Source organism: Barbus barbus, assembly GCF_936440315.1.
Source record: "Barbus barbus genome assembly, chromosome: 37".
Lineage (NCBI taxonomy): Eukaryota > Metazoa > Chordata > Actinopteri > Cypriniformes > Cyprinidae > Barbus > Barbus barbus.
This window is the reverse complement of record NC_136715.1, coordinates 943,914-963,395: the sequence shown is the minus strand read 5'-3', so window position 1 is coordinate 963,395 and position 19,482 is coordinate 943,914. Positions and strand designations below refer to the sequence as shown.

The 19,482-nt window shown below is 37.7% G+C and overlaps 1 protein-coding gene across 1 annotated transcript; it reads left to right on the top strand.

Moving 5' to 3' along the window:
• The first annotated feature begins 2,273 nt into the window (after positions 1-2,273).
• On the top strand, positions 2,274-15,695 carry pycr1b (pyrroline-5-carboxylate reductase 1b). The gene is made up of 8 exons (XM_079396801.1): positions 2,274-2,398; positions 2,882-2,967; positions 4,379-4,449; positions 4,570-4,749; positions 8,064-8,285; positions 9,536-9,628; positions 10,750-10,913; positions 13,715-15,695. Exons 2-8 carry the CDS (start codon positions 2,901-2,903, stop codon positions 13,872-13,874), a joined length of 957 nt encoding a protein of 318 aa, XP_079252927.1. The 5' UTR covers positions 2,274-2,398; positions 2,882-2,900; the 3' UTR covers positions 13,875-15,695.
• Positions 15,696-19,482: the final 3,787 nt, after the last annotated feature.

Below are 19,482 nucleotides of genomic sequence, written 5' to 3'. Positions count from 1 at the left end.
CTCTCTCACACTCTCTCCCTCTTTCCACGCTAAATGAGCCTCTTAAGAAACCTGTCAATCAGTGTATTTGGTCTCGGTCTAATGACGGGGACAGAAATTGTCGTCTGCGCTTCGCCTGGATTCGTTTTCAGACAGAACTGATTCATGTATTTGGGTATTTTTAATAATCTGAGGGGATTTGAGGGAGAAAGCCGATGAGTGTCGGTACGCTCTGGCGGACACAGAGAGGCATATTGTGTCTACGCCGCGGGACTTTAATGAACTTATTAATAGAGGAAGACGGGAGTTTGGCACTCGAGCGCTCTGTCAGGAGGCGCGAAGGTTTCCCGCGTTTCTCCCTGAGGAGAGGAGGACAGATGAGAGACAGAGCTGCTGTATATATAGCACATGAACACTATTCAGACACATTCTCCCTCAGCTGCTCAATAAAACACAACCACATGATGATTACAACATGCTCCCATATGAACCAAAAACATCCAGCGGTTACATTCTGAACATGTTATTTTTGGATGTTCTCTGAACAGTTAATGTTTAAAATATATACACTGCTGGCCAAAAATGAATAATTAGTATCTCCAGCAGCTAAAACTGGTTTAAAGTCAGTTATTTCTATCTTCTGCTGGAGTGTGTCAGTAGGAAACATTCATTTAGTCATTAATAGTAATAATCCAGTGAGATGTTTGAGATCTGATCTGATCATCATCAGTCTGTCTGGAATGACATGAAGAAACAGAACAAACTGAGACTAAATCCAGAAGAACTGTGTCTCTGCTTCAAGAAACCTCCTGCAGATAGAGCTCTACTGTTATAAACATCTCATTGATTTACAAACATCAGAATTTAATCATAGAAATATCAGCATCTGCAGCAAATTCATATTTTTGCTCAGTTTGAGTCTCTGAATAAAACTGAGCTGTTTTTCCTCCATATTCTCTCTATATCACACTATATGAGCCATAAGAGCCTGATGGAGCAAATATGATTTGCTACTCAACAAAAAAACTTGGTATCTTGTCTAAAGGTTCAATAATAATAAAAAAAATATATAGATTTCTCTGATTATTATTTGGTAAGTCAAATTATTATTATCAATTGATATGTTCAACCTCTACTGAGACTTTTGAATGTAATGGTGGACAAAAACACCCCTGAATCCTTCTGATATATTCTGATATATATATATAAATATATAATTGATGAGAAAGGGAATTTGAAGTATGCTCTCCTGACTCTGGATAAACTCGAGGTTGTTTGATAATCCGTGTTAAGCTGATGGAGAGCATGTGCTGCGTGACCTCTGACCTGAAGCATCATCTGGGGTCATCTCGACTGGTTTCATGTGTATCTGCAGTGACAAAAAATACTAAAGGAATGCTAATGGAATTTGAATCATAATTTTGAACCAATCTTCATAGATTCCTTTTCTGTTGCTTTTTTTAATTTATTTAAATTTTTTAATTTTCAATAATTTTTTTTAGAAATTTGTTTTGAGCATTTGTCGTTTTTATTAGTGTTTTTTAAAATATATATTTTCTATTTATATTAAATCGATTTATATTTCGATTTTTATTTCAGGTTTAGTTCTATTATTTTAGTTTTAGTTTTTATTTGACCTATTTCAACAAGTCATTTTAATGCTTCAACATAAGTTTCATTTCATCTAATATTTATATTTTCTGTTTCAAGTTCATTTCAATTAACGCATTTTTTTAAGTTTTAATTTTAGTTATCAATAATAAACCTGGTTCCAGTAAGATCTAATGTCGTCTTATTTTGAGTTCAAATTATAGCAAACTGTGCTTTGCACTTTTGACAAGTTGATCAAAAAATGAAATTTAAAAAAGGATTTACTAATGATTTTTTTTTTAATAATGCAAAACATTTGGTTTTAGTGCATTTGGAATTTCAAATTAATACTTAACATTTATTGCAACCTTTGTTAGTTTAATAAATGTTTCCGAACAATATTTCTCTCTTTATTTAAGTGACAATGTTACATAAACTGCTATAAATTCACAAATATTATGGTAGCATGGTAATTTGTAGGAAGGATTTTATTGCTTTATTAACAGTAACTTCTACATGCATGCAAACTATCAGTGTTTTGTGACGTGTCTATATAACCCCCCCCCCCCCCCCCCCCCCCCCTTTTGTCTACAGGAACTGATGCAATAAGAGCGCTCCGTTACAAACCCCGCCCTCGCTGCATCCGCTGCACTGATTGGTTTGGCGCCACAGCATCTCGTCTCTCATTGGTCCGTTCGCGCGTCAGTCAGAGCGCTGTCCCGTTGCACATGGAAGGAGGGAAGCCACGTTGACATCAATTAGTGTTTTTACAGCTTGATAAACTAGAACCCCGAACCGAATCTTCCGTTCATCGTGAGTCTCGGCGGAGGTGAGAAAATATTCTGTTTCCTGAGATGATGAAATATTTTAGACAATCACGATAATGATGTATCAGGCTGGTTATTCATATGCACTGATGATTATACTAACAATAACACCATATCTGGAGTGCATTATATTGTGTATGATAACAATATTACTGTAGTTGATGTGCATTGAAACTAAACACGTTTTGCAAATGGTCTTGATGTTGCAATGTAGCAAATAATATGATTGTAATCGCTGCTACAATGTAACAAATAATAAATTTAAGTGCAGTTGATGTTGCAGGCATATAGTCATTTTTCAAATTTTCCTCCAGCTTTATAATGACACAGATTCTGTTTTGCATCAGGGCACTGTCAATGCCAAGGTCATGGTTTTGATTTCCAGTGAATGCATGAACTGAATAAATGTAAAAAAAAATGCAATTCAGAGTTGCTTTGGATGAAATGATGTTTGATTTTATTTTATTTCTATCGTGTTTTGTCAGGTGTGTGGTCATCATCAGGATGAGTGTGGGCTTCATCGGAGCGGGTCAGCTGGCACATGCCCTGGTCAAGGGCTTCACAGCGGCGGGTCAGCCCGGGTCGAGATGACCACACTCTAACACTAACTAACCAACACTGATAACGATTGTGTTTACATACACTACTGGCCAAAAGCTGGAAAGAAGTCTCTTCTGCTCACCAGGGCTGCATTTATTTAATAAAAAATACTATAAAAACTATCAAATATTATTATCATTTAAAACAGCTGTTTTCTATGTGAATATGTGTTAAACTGTAATGTATTTCTGTGATCTGCAGCTGTATTTTCAGCATCATTACTCCAGTCTTCAGTGTCACATGATCTTCAGAAATCATAATAATATTCATTCTCATATTTTTGTGGAAACCATGATATTATGTGAAAGTCTAGAGTCAAAAAACATTGAATATTTTAATTAATCTAGGATGCATTCATTTGATCAAAAATGCCAGTAAAGACATTTGTCATAAAATATTTATTTTTCTAATAAATGCTGTTCTTTTGAACTTTCTATTCATCTGTGAATCCTGAAAAATAAAATGTATATCAGTTTCCACAAAATTATTAAGCGTCACAACTGTGTTCAACATTGATAATAATCAGAAATGTTTGTTGATCAGTAAATCAGTATATTATAATGATTTCTGAAGATCATGTGACACTGAAGACTGGAGTAATGCTGAAAATACAGCTGCAGATCACAGAAATACATTACAGTTTAACACATATTCACATAGAAAACAGCTGTTTTAAATGCTGATAATATTTCTAAATTTTTACAGGATTTCTGATCAAATAAATGCGTCCTTGCTGAGCAGAAGAGCATATCTCATATGTTTTGATCAGCAGTGTATGTCATATTTCTGTGATTCATGCAGGAACCAGTTCACAGTGTCCACGTCTGTCAAGCTCCAAAAATAACAAACCACACAATTAAAGTGGCATAGTTGTATTTATTCCACGTCTTGTTGTTTTTGGTTTCTGAATCTGTCTACTCATGTTCTGAAACTACTCATATTTCATCCTCATTTATGACCCTGCAGCACAAAAGCAGTCATCAGTAGCACAGGTATATCTGTAGCAATAGCCAACAATACATTGTATGGATCAAAATTATGCATTTCTCTTTTATGACAAAAATCATTAGGATATTAAGATCATGTTCCATCAAGATATTTTGTACATTTCTTACCGTAAATATATCAAAACTTAATTTCTGATTAGTAATATGCATTGCTAAGAACTTCATTTGAACAACTTTAAAGGAGATTTTCTCAATATTTAGATTTTTTTGCTCCCTCAGATTCCAGATTTTCAGATAGTTGTATCTCAGACAAATATTGTCCGATCCTAACAAGATTATTTATTCAGCTTTCAGATGATGTATAAATCTCAATTTAAAAAAATTGACCCTTATGACTGGTTTAGTGCTCCAGGGTCATATTTGTCTGTTTTTCAGGTGTAATTGCTGCGAATAGAATCACAGCGAGTTCACCGGACACAGATCTGCCGACAGTCTCCGGTCTACGGGTCTGTAAACCTGAACTCTGTGTGTGTGTGTGTGTGATGAGCCATCTGCTGTTAATAGTATGTGATCACTGATCACTGTTTATAGTAACAAGTTCCTTCTCTTCCTTGATGCTTTCTCAGAAAATGGGCATAAATTTCACTACGAGCAACAAAGAAGCGGCGCACAAGAGTGACGTTCTGTTCCTGGCCGTCAAACCACACATCATCCCGTTCGTTCTGGATGAAATCGGTCCAGATATTGAGGACCGTCATCTGATCGTCTCCTGCGCCGCTGGAGTCACTATCAGCTCCATTGAGAAGGTGCTAAACACGCTACTTAAACATCAGGACCATTACTTTAATAATACACTGAATGCTGTTGATGATGCTGTTAACAACTCGTTTAGTTCTCTACACACCTGTGGGTTTAAAGGAGTAGTTCATGCAAAAATAAACAATAGCTGGAAATGTGCTCACTTTCAAGTAATCTGAGATCAGGATGAGTGTGTTTCTTCATCAGGTTTGTAGAAATGTGTCTCTGCATCAGTGTCTCAGCAATGGATGCTCTGCAGTGAATGGGTGCCGTCAGAATGAGAGTCCAAACAGCTGATAAAAACATCACAATAATCCACACCACTCCAGTCCATCAGTTAACATCTGGAGAAGATAAAAGATGAAACTAATCCAGCATTAAGATGTTTTAACTCAAATACATAGAGTACTAACCTGTTGTAACCGGTCATGAACACACACTCCGTCTCATTAATTATGCTGACGCTTGTCTCTCCCTCAAGTTATGTATTTTTCTCTCTTATGAAACACATGAGCGTTTCTTCCTCTGTATTGTTGGACGAAGCTCTGAATCCCGAAGGAAACTATTATATGGTGTGATTTAATATCAGTCAGAGTGTGTATTATTGACCGCTGCTCATTCAGCTTTTGTTCTCTGCACTCTTTGTTTTGATTGTTTCTCTTATTTTCTCCTTCTGACTAAATGCCGTTTCTTCATCCCATGATTGTTTTGCATGAGTTCTGAAGCCCAGCTGCAGGGTTCTGGAAGTAGAAATCACATTCATGTAGAGGTTTTTAACAATAAAGAAGGAAACTGTGAGGACGGGCATGTCATGAGCTCTGAGGCTGTAAAGTGACGGGCTGTTGTTCTGTAAAAGCAGCAAGTCTTCAGTTTGCGTGGTGTGTTTTTTTGTTTTTGGGACCAGGTTATTCACTGCACCAAAATTAGTTTTTAGATTTTTTTTAATTTTTTTTAATAAAATTTTTAGTTTATTTTTTTTATTTTTGTATATCATGTTTTCACTTTTAACTTACTTAATTTTAGTTACCGATACGTTTTAAATTTTCCCTTTTTTTCTAACCTTTTTCTTTATAGATTTATGTCTTATTTTTTTGTATTTTCATTTTTTTGGGGACCAGTTCATTCACTGCACAAAAATAAGTACAGAGTCTTGTTTGTTTGAATTATATGTGTGTGTATATGTGTGTGTATAAATACATTTTCTTTTTAATTTTTTTTTTTTTATTATTAAATTATTTTATTTTTATTTTTATTAGGTTATTTTAGTACCTAAACTTAAAAAGAAAAGTTTTTCAGCTAGTTGTGAAGGCAGCATTTCTCATGCAGTATTTTAAGATGATTGAGATGCTATTGTAGTTTTGGTTAATATTTTGAATTGGGTTTTATTTATATATTTTCTGCTTTCATGGTAACTAAAGTTTGTCATTTTGTTGTTTCTTTGTCATTTGTATTAATCATAGTTTTTCTGTTTTTAAATAAATAGTCATGAATGCAGATGAATAATCACGTGAGAGTGTGTGAGTGTATGTTTGGTTTTGTGGGTGTGTGTCTGTGAGTGAGTGTATGTTTGTGCGTGTGTGAGCATGTGAGTATATTTGTGAGTGCATTTTTGTGAGTGTATGTTTGTGTGTGTGTGTGAGCGTGTGTGTGTACATTTACATTTTAAATTTACATTTAGTCATTTGGCAGATGCTTTTATCCAAAGCGACTTACATTTGGGGAATACAAAAAGCGATTAATCTTGAAGAGGCAATCAGACAGAGGAAGTGCTCGTAACACCAAGTCTCAGTCATTGTTCAAATAAGTACAAGCTAGCAAGGGAAGGAGAGAAAGATAGAGAGAAATATTAAGGTTTTTTTTTTTTCTTTTGAGTTTAGGATGAAGTCAAGTACTGCCGAAAGAGATGAGTTTTCAGTTGTTGCTTGAAGGTTGCCAGAGATCCGGCGTTCCGGATAGGGGTGGGAAGATTATTCCACCAGCCAGGAATGGTGAACGAGAATGTTCTGGAGAGGGATTTTGAGCCTCTCTGTGATGGTACCACAAGGCGTCGCTCACTAGCAGATCTCAAACTTCTGGAGGGGATGTAGGTTCGTAATAGTGAGTGGAAGTAGGAGGGTGCAGAGCCTGTGGTAGTTCTGTACGCAAGCATCAGTGTCTTGAACTGGATGCGAGCTGCCACTGGTAGCCAGTGCAAGGAGATGAAGAGAGGTGTAACATGCGCTCTTTTGGGCTCGTTGAAGATCAGTCGTGCCGCTGCATTCTGAATCATTTGTAGAGGTTTGATTGTGTTTGATGGCAGACCAGCCAGAAGAGCATTGCAGTAGTCCAGTCTAGAAAACACAAGGGCCTGGACAAGAAGTTGTGCAGCATGCTCTGTCAGAAAGGGCCTGATCTTTCTGATGTTGTGTAGTGCAAACCTGCAGGAACGAGCAGTCTTTGCAATGTGCTCTTTGAAGGTCAGCTGGTCATCAAAGATTACACCAAGATTTCTGACCGAAGTTGATGGGGTAATCATTGATGAGCCTAACTGAATCGTGAAGTCATGCCGTAGAGTCGGAGTGGCAGGGAAGACAAGAAGCTCCGTCTTTGCCAGGTTGAGCTGTAGGTGATGTTCTTTCATCCATGCCGAGATGTCCGGCAGGCAGCCTGAGATCCGTGCAGCTACCGTTGGGTCATCTGGTTGAAAAGAGAGATAGAGCTGTGTGTCATCGGCGTAGCAGTGATAGAAGCCATGTGCATGTATGACGGGACCCAGCGATGTAGTGTATGTGGAGAAGAGCAGGGGTCCAAGAACCGATCCCTGAGGAACTCCAGTGACCAGTTGATGTGGTTTGGATACCTCCCCTCCCCAGGTCACCCTGAAGGATCTACCGGTGAGATAGGATTCAAACCAGCGAAGTGGAATCCCAGTGATGCCCAGTGAAGAGAGGGTAGACAGGAGAATCTGATGATTGACAGTGTCAAAAGCAGCAGAAAGATCCAGCAGAATGAGGACTGATGATTTGGAATCGGCCTTTGCACAGGTTTATATATCCTGGTGGGGACTTAAACCTGAATACACACTGACTCGTGGGGACTTGTGTCATGGTGGGGATCTAAATTGAGGTCTCCATGGGTACAAAAGCTTATAAATCACACAGAATGAGTTTTTTTTGAGAAAGTAAAAATGCAGAAAGTTTCCTGTAGGGTTGGTGTAGGACGATAGAAAATACAGTTTGTACAGTATAAAAACCATTACACCTATGGAGAGTCCCTACAAGGATAGCTGACCAGACTCTGTGTGTGTGTGTGTGTGTGTGTGTGTGTGTGTGTGCGCGTGCAGAAGCTGCTTCAGTACCGCACGGCTCCTAAAGTGATGCGCTGCATGACGAACACGCCGGTGGTGGTGCGCGAGGGAGCGACGGTGTATGCCACAGGGACTCACGCTGAGGTGGAGGACGGCAAGCTCCTGGAGCAGCTGATGGCCAGCGTGGGCTTCTGCACCGAGGTCGAGGAGGACCTGATTGACGCCGTGACGGGCCTCAGTGGCAGCGGACCTGCTTACGTGAGCATTTTTCCCAGAAACCACTGCAACAACACACACTGCACTGCTTTTAATGTTGATAGACTATCACTCAAAAGTTTGGAATAAATCAAATGTTTATAAGGAAGTCTCTTCCGCTCATCAAGGCTGCATTTGTTTGATCAAAAATTAAAAAAATAGTGAAATATTATTCTACTGTAAAACAGCTGTTTTCTCTGTGAATATGTGTTAAAGTGTAATGTATTTCTGTGATCTGCAGCTGTATTTTCAGCATCATTACTCCAGTCTTCAGTGTCACATGATCTTCAGAAATCATAATAATATACTGATTTACTGATCAACAAACATTTCTGATTATTATCAATGTTGAAAACAGTTGTGCTGCACAATATTTTTGTAGGAAAATGATACATTTTATTTTTCAGGATTCACAGATGAATAGAAAGTTCAAAAGAACAGCATTTATTTGAAATAGAAATCTTTATAATTATAAATGTCTTTTACTGGCACTTTTGATCAATTTAATGCATCCTTGATGAATAAAAGTATTAATTACTTTTTTTAAAAAAAACACTACTGTTCAAAAGTTTGGAGTCAGTTTTTTTTATAAAAGTAATTTAATACTTTTATTCATCTGGGACACATTAAATTGATCAAAAGTGCCAGTAAAGACATTTATAATGTTATGAAAGGTTTCTATTTCAAATGAATGCTGTTCTTTTGAACTGTCTGTTCATCTGTGAATCCTGAAAAATAAAATGTATCATTTTCCTACAAAAATATTGTGCAGCACAACTGTGTTCAACATTGATAATAATCAGAAATGTGTCTTGAGCAGTAAATCAGTATATTATTATGATTTCTGAAGATCATGTGACTCTGAAGACTGCAGTAATGATGCTGAAAATACAGCTGCAGATCACAGAAATACATTACAGTTTAATACATATTCACATAGAAAACAGCTGTTTTACATTAGAATAATATTTCAAAATTTTGACTGTATTTTTTGATCAAATAAATGCAACCTTGATGAGCAGAAGAGAAAAAAACACATCTTAATTCCAAACTTTTGACTGGTAGTTCAACATTTAATGGATGTATTTTAAAACTATTATTAATCCTAATAATTATTAATCTTAATGTCTTATGTTAAAATGTTGTTGTTTTTTAAATTTCAATATGAAAGTAGCCCTGTTCCTGACATGGTGTTAAAAATAAACAAACAGTAGCTGTGTGTCTAGAGATGATGTGAAGCGTGTGTTTGTCAGGCGTTCACGGCTCTTGATGCTCTGGCTGACGGCGGGGTGAAGATGGGGTTGCCACGGCGACTGGCGGTCAGACTGGGAGCTCAAGCTTTACTGGTACATCACGTCACATGACGCAAACATTACACACATTCTTCATTTATTACTAGGGATTTAACGATATTATTAATATCACGATAGCAAAACTGTCTGGATATTATCATGGTCACATCTCCATATGAAACGATAGTCTTCCAGACAAAGAGTAGTTTTTCAAATATATTTAAACTTCTTATTCTAACATAACAGGTCTGTAAAGTAGTGTTTTGGGTCATTATGCTTCAGCACAGTATCTGTCAGACGAACTCAAACCGAAAGCACAATATAATCTCTTCATCAAGTCTGTTTTAAAGCGAAGCTGCACTTGGTTCAGACGATCAGCTCATGATCCGGTGTTTTCTGCGTCTCAGAACGGCTCCGTTCACACTGAATGAATGCAGTTTATTTCACGTTCTGTGAGTTTAGCACACGTTTGGGAACAACAGCCACCAGTTCTGCTTTATTTCAGCTGCAGATGATTACAGCGTTTCACTAGATTTGGAGCGAGACGTGTTTTTGTGCCTGTTTTCACTGAAGCTGGAGTTTCCTTCAAAATAAAAGCTTAAAGTGCAGCATGAATTACTGACAGCTAGCGGTTTAAATGCAGTCCAAACTCAAAATATCTCTTTCAAGTGTACAAATTAGGAAAGAGGTATTGTAATTATCCTACTGTAGTGTAAAGCAATAATAATGTACCTATCAAATATTCATTTACATTTATTTTACAGTGTGTGGCTATTACTGTCATTGTTATTATATTCTAATAAAACAGCAGTGTGAATGTCATTTAGACAGACAGTATATCACAAATAAAAATAGTGCTGAGTCCCATTTAAAGTTCAGCTACAAGTCAATTCACTGACTTTTCTCTGACGCAAGTTTTCTTAGTTAAGAACATGGGTTAGAGCTCTTCATTCTGAACTCAAAGTGCGTTAGATAGAATAATTTAACTTAATGTACAAAAATTCTTTATTTTTCCTTTGACTTTTTTTTATAAATATCGCAATAAATATCGTATCGTGGGCTTAATATATTTTGATATCGTTACATGCCTATTTATGACAGAACTGTGCACTGTGAACCCTCTCCAGTGCATGTTTGCAGTGTGGTGAGAAACACGTGTCTTTATTCTGTCTTAGGGAGCAGCTAAGATGCTTCTGGACTCGGAGCAGCACCCTGGACAGCTGAAGGATAACGTCTGCTCACCAGGTGGCGCTACCATCCACGCACTGCACTTTCTGGAGAGCGGAGGCTTCCGGAGTCTCCTCATCAACGCCGTGGAGGCCTCCTGCATCCGGACCAGGTGACCACAGCTGCTGAACCCTAACAAGGGCAAAACCAGAGAGACATCAGATCAATCAATTTAGTGCTGTTTTCCATCTTATTGGGGCTCAAATAATACAATTTCATTATTTTATTTTCTAAACTTGAGTCTTATTTTAATGTTTGTATGCCTCAGGATACGTTGCTCCTTTGGGGTATAAATTCACTGAAGACTGAACACTTGTTTATCCGTGCTTGTTACAACATGGCTGTAATTCCTGAACGCTTTGGAATACTGACCTAATGTTGGTCTCTCTTTAAAGAAGACACACAAGAACTAAAAGCTTTTTCTTTTTTTTTAAGTATAAAAAGTAATACACTAATGTAGTATACTATTATTTTTATTTTATATAAAATATGCTTCACTCTGAAATTTCTATAAAATCAAAGCCATGTGTCTAACCAAGTTATGTTCCAAATTTGAAGTTGGCATCACAAAAATTGTGGTTTCTGTGAGGTTTTGTTTGGGCAGTATTCCAAAAATAACACTGGGTTACACCCAAACACAGTTGGATTTTCTGATGCAGTCACAAATCAATCATTTTCTGTCACAATATCACTTCTATTACAAAACTGTTATCAAAAATGCAACCTTGACTGTCAGACCTTTCCAACAATGTGTTTTGTCAAGATTACAATTTTATTTATTTTTTTTCTTCTAAAACACAAGCCACAAAATTATAGTGTGTGTGTGTGCATATATATATATATAAGTGACCCTGGAGCACAAAACCAGTCATAAGGGTAAATTTTTCGAAATTGGGATTTATACATCATCTGAAAGCTGAATAAATAATCTTTCCATTGATGTATGGTTTGTTATGATAGGACAATATTTGTCTGAGATACAACTATTTGAAAATCTGGAATCTGAGGGAGCAAAAAAATCTAAATATTGAGAAAATCTCCTTTAAAGTTGTTCAAATGAAGTTCTTAGCAATGCATATTACTAATCAAAAATGAAGTTTTGATATATTTACGGTAGGAAATTTACTAAATATCTTCATGGAACATGATCTTAATATCCTAATGATTTTTGTCATAAAAGAGAAATGTATAATTTTGATCCATACAATGTATTGTTGTCTATTGCTACAAATATACCTGTGCTACTCATGACTGCTTTTGTGCTCCAGGGTCAGATATATGTTGTTATATCTTGATCGTATCCCTGAGATACAAACATTTAGAGATGACAAAAGATTTATTCATTTAATTAAGAAAATTTAAATGTAAACCTAATAAGCTAATGCTGAACAACAGCTTTTTAAACGGGTAAGTTCCCTCCAACATGTGTAAATATGAACTAGATCAACTTTTATCAGAGGGTGAGTAGATTTCCCACTACAGCCGGCCATGCAGATTTAAATGCGGTGCATGAGCTAAACAAAGAATGGAGGAACAAAGTCACCTCATCTACATATACACAACAAACACTGAACATGAAACCAAGAAATGAGTCCTACACTTTCACTGCTTCTCCCCACAGCTTCTCAAATGTTTTCATTGCCCCTATTAGGGTTTAGTACAGGTTTCTGTTGGGTCGTGATGAGTGGTTGGTGTTGGTAAGAGAGCGATTAATCAGCTGACGCTGCGGGGATCGTTTGGATTGGCTGATTAACACAAGCGTGCCAAACGCTGATGGCCTTATGGATCATGCATGTTTGTTAATGAGTTTTCAGGAGATATTCAGTGAAATAAGTTCAATTACTGTCATGCTGTTTACTGTCAGAAAACAATTGCAAATAATTTACCTTTAGGGGTACAGCAGTCTGTACAGCCTTTTTCCCTCCACTTTAATTTTTCTGGATTTAGTTTGGTTGAATTTAATGGTTAAACTATTTTTCTAGTAATCAAAAGCAAGTCTAATGAATTAAAATTATGAAACTTACAGTTTAATATTTTTTTTTAATTTGAGCAACAATTAAATTTCTAGAGCCTTATGAAATCCATTTTATTTTTAATATTTTTTTTCCACTTATGTTTCTGGATTCAGTTTTAATTGTTGAATGATTTTTTGTTTTTTTCTTAGTTATCAAAAAAGTATGTCTAGTGCAATGAAAATATGTAATGTATACAGTTTTATCAAATTTTAGAGCCCTGTGAAAAATCTCTATGAAATCGGTTTTATTTTTTCCCAAATTCTGTTTTTTTTTTTATTATTTTCTGGAATCTATTTTAATGGTTTAATTCAATCTTAACAATCAAAAAGCATGTCAAATCAATTTAATTTTGTAAAACTTTACCAGTTTTATAACTGATTATGCTTTATAAAATAATAGGGCCCTATGAAATATTTAATTTTTTCAGAAATTCTGTTTAAATTTTTATTAATTAATACAAATGTATTGAAAATGGTAGTAATCAAATTAATTCATAAAACTTTGTTTAATTAATCTTTTAACGTAATCAAATAAAGATTCAACAATTTATTTTATTTCAAAGTGCTGCACAACAGAGGTTTACTCTTAAAATGAAAACATGAATGACAAATTTGTAGTAATAATAATAATAATTATTATTATTATTATTTGAGAAGTACATTCTTCTGTGCAATTGTAATATATTTCTGTCTCAAGTTATAATGTGTATTTTGGTAGGTTTTAGTAAAGACTTTTGATTAAAAACAATGGTCAGATAAATACAAACTTAAAATGAAATGCAAAGTGTGCATATTAGTACTTTAGAATAGTAATATGTACTCTTAATTTAATGATATGCACCTTTGTCGGTTCTTACCTTGTTGTTAGTCACTCACCCCTCCTGTGTTGCTCCTCACAGGGAGCTGCAGTTTCTGGCTGATCAGGAGAAGATCTCGCCCGCCGCCATCAAGAAGACAACGCTGGATAAAGTGCTGCAGCAGCCGGGCGTCTCGTCCACGTCAGTCGCCACCAAGAGCAGTGTGAACCTGTTCAACAACAGGACTGGCGTCAAGAAGTGAACACACACACATAAACAACAATACAAGAACTGTGCCGTCCATCCATACACACACATGCACATTCAGATTGAAATGCATTATAGGTCTGTGCTTGTGCTGACAGAGCGCCTCCTGTTACACTGGTACAGTATTACACCGGGAAACGAGTCATAAAGAGTGTTATTAACATTATTATTTGCACCTTCATATCTATGAAGTCCATGACAATTCAAAGGGAATAATGTAAATGGTTTCCAAACAGGTTTTTGTGTAAATGGTCACTTTGTTCTAGGATTAAACTGGACACATTACACATGTTTTGCATACATGAACTATCAGACTTTTTGTCAGTTGATTTTGTTTTGGTTAACAAGATATCAGAACACCCTATAGCACCGCCCTGGCAACAACTCAAAACCCCTATAGCAACGCCCTGGAAACAACTCAAAACACCCTGTAGCAACGCCCTAGCAAGAACTTCCCACACCGTATAGCAACGCCCTGGCAACAAATCAAAACCCCTCTAGCAACGCCCTGGCAACAACTCAAAACACCCTGTAGCAACGCCATAGCAACAACTTCCCACACCCTGTAGCAACGCCCTAGCAAGAACTTCCCACACCCTATAGCACCGCCCTGGCAACAAATCAAAACCCCTCTAGCAACGCCCTGGCAACAACTCAAAACACCCTGTAGCAACGCCATAGCAACAACTTCCCACACCCTATAGCAACGCCCTGGCAACAACTCCCCACACCCTATAGCAACGCCCTAACAATAACTCAAAAGCCCATAACAACTCTGTAGCAACCCCCTGGCAACAACTCACCACACCCTATAGCAACACCCTGGAAACCCTCTAGCAACGCCCTGGCAACAACTCAAAACCCTCTAGCAACGCCCTGGCAACAACTCACCACACCCTATAGCAACGCCCTGGCAACAACACAATACCCCCTATAATAATGCCCTGGCAACAACTCAAAACAGCCTTTAACAACACCCTGGCAACCCTTTAGCAATGCCCTAACAACTCAAAACCCTATAGCAAATCCTTGCAGACAACTCAAAACAGGTTTCTAAACAGGTTTTTAGGTCATTGGTCATTGCGTTCCAGGATGAAACTGACTGTTTTGCACACATGAACTTTCTGACCTGTTGATTTTCTTTGATTAACAGGATATCACAACTTCTCTGAGCTGTTACAGGAAGTGATGTCACAGAATAGCAACTTTTATTTTGCTTTGTTTGCTCTTTAAATTGGATTTATTCTCTTGATTTCTTTTGAATGCGTTACCTGTAAGTTCTTTCTGAAACATTTTATCAGGATTTATTGCAGACCTGGACACTCTTATACATTTGTTGTTTGTTCTTTTTAAAATTCTTGAGAAAATAATGAATGTCAAACAGCCAAAGTGTTTTGTAAGCTGATTATCAGGTATGAAGCATCTTTCTGTTTGTCTGTTCTGTGTATTTCTATTGCAGAAATATCAAAACTGCATAAACGGTTCTGAAAGTTAAAGAAAAGCTGTGCTTTTGCTTACGCTTGTGGTTTTATTTCCGTCGGCTTCATTGATGAACTGTGTTCCTGATGAGCAAGAACATTGTTGCGTTTGTTCCAGACATGTAATTAAACGGGGAGCGAACTATGAATAATTAATGTTTCTTTAAGCAAATTAACTGAAGGTTTTTCTCTGAAAGCCATTACTCAAATATACAGGAGAACAAACATACGGCGGCACGCTGCCCTTCAGGTGCTGAACGCTGAAACCTCCAGCATTGCGCAAGCTTTCTCAGTAGTCACTTCTTCCTTGTGCTTTACAGTAAACCGTTTCTCCATGTGATTGCGAGAGGATTTCATTCATTGAACAGTTCAGTTTTTAGTGAGTTTAGTTAATCATCATTAGTACTAGTTCTGATAGTTATGTACTGAAAGATAGCACTTGATCAGATGCACCATTTTCACCTGCGGACCCATAAAACAGAAGAAATCCCACAGGTTTTAGAAATGCTAAAAACAGCCACCTTAGCAACTGCATGGCAATGTGTTAAGTAACTCTTGATACCCTAGCAACAGTAAAACACACTAGCAACCCTATGGCAATGCGCTGGCAACAACACAAAACACTGTATAGCAACGCCCTGGTAACAACTCAAAACACCCTATAGCAACGCCCTGGTAACAACTCAAAACACTGTGTAGCAGTGCCCTGGTAACAACTCAAAACACCCTATAGCAACGCCCTGGTAACAACTCAAAACACCCTATAGCAACGCCCTGGTAACAACTCAAAACACTGTGTAGCAGTGCCCTGGTAACAACTCAAAACACTGTGTAGCAGTGCCCTGGTAACAACTCAAAACACTGTATAGCAACGCCCTGGTAACAACTCAAAACACTGTATAGCAACGCCCTGGTAACAACTCAAAACACTGTGTAGCAGTGCCCTGGTAACAACTCAAAACACCCTATAGCAACGCCCTGGTAACAACTCAAAACACTGTGTAGCAGTGCCCTGGTAACAACTCAAAACACCCTATAGCAACGCCCTGGTAACAACTCAAAACACCCTATAGCAACGCCCTGGTAACAACTCAAAACACTGGGTATCAGTGCCCTGGTAACAACTCAAAACACTGTGTAGCAGTGCCCTGGTAACAACTCAAAACACTGTATAGCAACGCCCTGGTAACAACTCAAAACACTGTATAGCAACGCCCTGGTAACAACTCAAAACACTGTGTAGCAACGCCCTGGTAACAACTCAAAACACCCTATAGCAACGCCTTGGTAACAACTCAAAACACTGTGTAGCAGTGCCCTGGTAACAACTCAAAACACCCTATAGCAACGCCCTGGTAACAACTCAAAACACCCTATAGCAACGCCCTGGTAACAACTCAAAACACTGTGTAGCAGTGCCCTGGTAACAACTCAAAACACTGTGTAGCAGTGCCCTGGTAACAACTCAAAACACCCTATAGCAACGCCCTGGTAACAACTCAAAACACCCTATAGCAACGCCCTGGTAACAACTCAAAACACTGTGTAGCAGTGCCCTGGTAACAACTCAAAACACTGTGTAGCAGTGCCCTGGTAACAACTCAAAACACCCTATAGCAACGCCCTGGTAACAACTCAAAACACCCTATAGCAACGCCCTGGTAACAACTCAAAACACTGTGTAGCAGTGCCCTGGTAACAACTCAAAACACCCTATAGCAACGCCCTGGTAACAACTCAAAACACCCTATAGCAACGCCCTGGTAACAACTCAAAACACTGTGTAGCAGTGCCCTGGTAACAACTCAAAACACCCTATAGCAACGCCCTGGTAACAACTCAAAACACCCTATAGCAACGCCCTGGTAACAACTCAAAACACTGTGTAGCAGTGCCCTGGTAACAACTCAAAACACTGTATAGCAACGCCCTGGTAACAACTCAAAACACTGTATAGCAACGCCCTGGTAACAACTCAAAACACTGTGTAGCAACGCCCTGGTAACAACTCAAAACACCCTATAAGCAACGCCCTGGTAACAACTCAAAACACTGTGTAGCAGTGCCTTGGTAACAACTCAAAACACTGTGTAGCAACGCCCTGGTAACAACTCAAAACACCGTATAGCAATGCCCTGGCAACAACAACGCCCTGGTAACAACTCAAAACACGGTCCCATTAAGTTATATTTGAATGTTACTTGAACATTTAAAATGTTTTTAAAAAGTTAGTTATGCAACTGTTAAAGGAATTCCATTGTATAATTTTGCAAACATTAAGGGAACTTTTTTTTTTTTTTTTTTTAAGTTCTCAATGTTTATTTAAAAAATTTAAAATGTATCATTGTATCATTTTGCCACAAATGAGGGGTGGGGGCCTTCATGAATGATGTATAAATGTGCTAAAGTTTTGAGAACAAGATAATAAACATTAAATTAATGTCACTGGAAGAACATTTGCTAACAACTTAAAGAGAACCAGGACATTTAGCCAATATAATAGCGTTTGTGACGGCAGGTTTAAAGACCTTCTCCATGTGATCCTCATGGTTTTATTCTGTATTGCAGCCACATATGAAATATGAAAACATCAACATTTAGAAAGATGAGAAGACCTCTTCAAGTTAACGTCCTCAGGAAAGCCTTTCGCTTTTTATGAACATCCTCTTTATTTCCTTGTCATCATGTAAAAAGTCTATTAAAGTTGAAGTGTCTGAGTCTGACCGGAGCAGATTCCTGATACTTCCTTCAATTACAACACAGGCATTTTCATTTTTACAACATTTCAGAGTTGATTTCTGTTCCTCCGTGTGTCTTCAGGACGATGTCTTCACGTCCACGGGCAGGGACAGCAGGATTAGTTCCAGAGCTGCGCTTGTGTTTGTGTTTCTGGCGGCTGCTGTTTATTTGTGTCTGATTGGAAGTTGAGGAGGCGCTAAAGAGTTCCATAATCCTCCTTTTATTCCAGAGGTTGTTCCTCGGTCGGCCCACCGCTCTCAAATGCTGATAAGTCAAACAAATCTTACGCTCCTGTTATTCCTCTGGAAACACGCAGGACGCCGTTCATCATTTTCTGATGATATTCCACCAACACAATCAGCCGTTTTCACCGTTCCCGAGTTGCTCAAACAAGTTTCTTCAAAAGAGCTTTTGCCCATTGATGAACCATTTTATACTGCTTCAGATTAGTTTTTGTAGTTTTAACAGGATTGTTCATCTGAAAGTAAAAATAATGACTTGCATCGTGGTCTGTACCTGACACTAAATTATCATGAGGAATATAAACTACTTCTATGTTGCTGTTCTGTCTTTTTTGAGATTGACAGCCCGTCTGCTTTTGTTGTGCAGAAAGTTACAGTTCGTATGAAATATAGGTTTTAAAACGAATGTTTAGTATAAAGCTAACCCCAAAGAATGCCAGAATGTTGTGCTATTATGTTATGAAAATGTTATTTTTGAATATTACTTTTTTTAAATGTTTATTTATTTACTTTATTTTTTTGGGGTCATGCAAACCTTAAGGAAACATTCCATTTTATCATTTTGCGAACATTACGGGAATGTTATTTTTGAATGTTCTCTGAACTTTGTAAAAAACATTCTACTACTCCAGCTAACAAAAATGTTTTAAGAACGGTGTGCTAATGTTCCCATTAAGTTATAGAAACAAAATTTCCGAATGTTATCAAAATGTCGAATTTTTGGGTAAACTATTGTGATACCAGTGCTGATTTCATCTAATTGACATCTGGCACAGAATCAACACACAGCTAAGCCGTCTTTCCTGAGCGAAGTGTCCATTAGATACCACCAATCCATCTTGATGTTCACTCAAACCACCTTACGTGCAGCAGATGCATTTCAGCTCTTTATTTGTGTCGGAGCTTCGGCAGCACTGAGATTCTCTGAACAGAGCTGCTGGGAAGCAGTGTGAACAGAGAAGTGTGTGTTTGAGCTGATATATTTTATCATTGCCGGACAGCTGGCGGCTGCAGAGAGAAAGAGGAAGATGGGCTGTGGTTCTGACGGTTCGTCTAAACCGCAGTGAATCATCACATCAGCTTCCTCCAGTGTGAACAACTGATGCACTTCTGATGGAGCTCAACGCAGCTTCACCTGAGATCT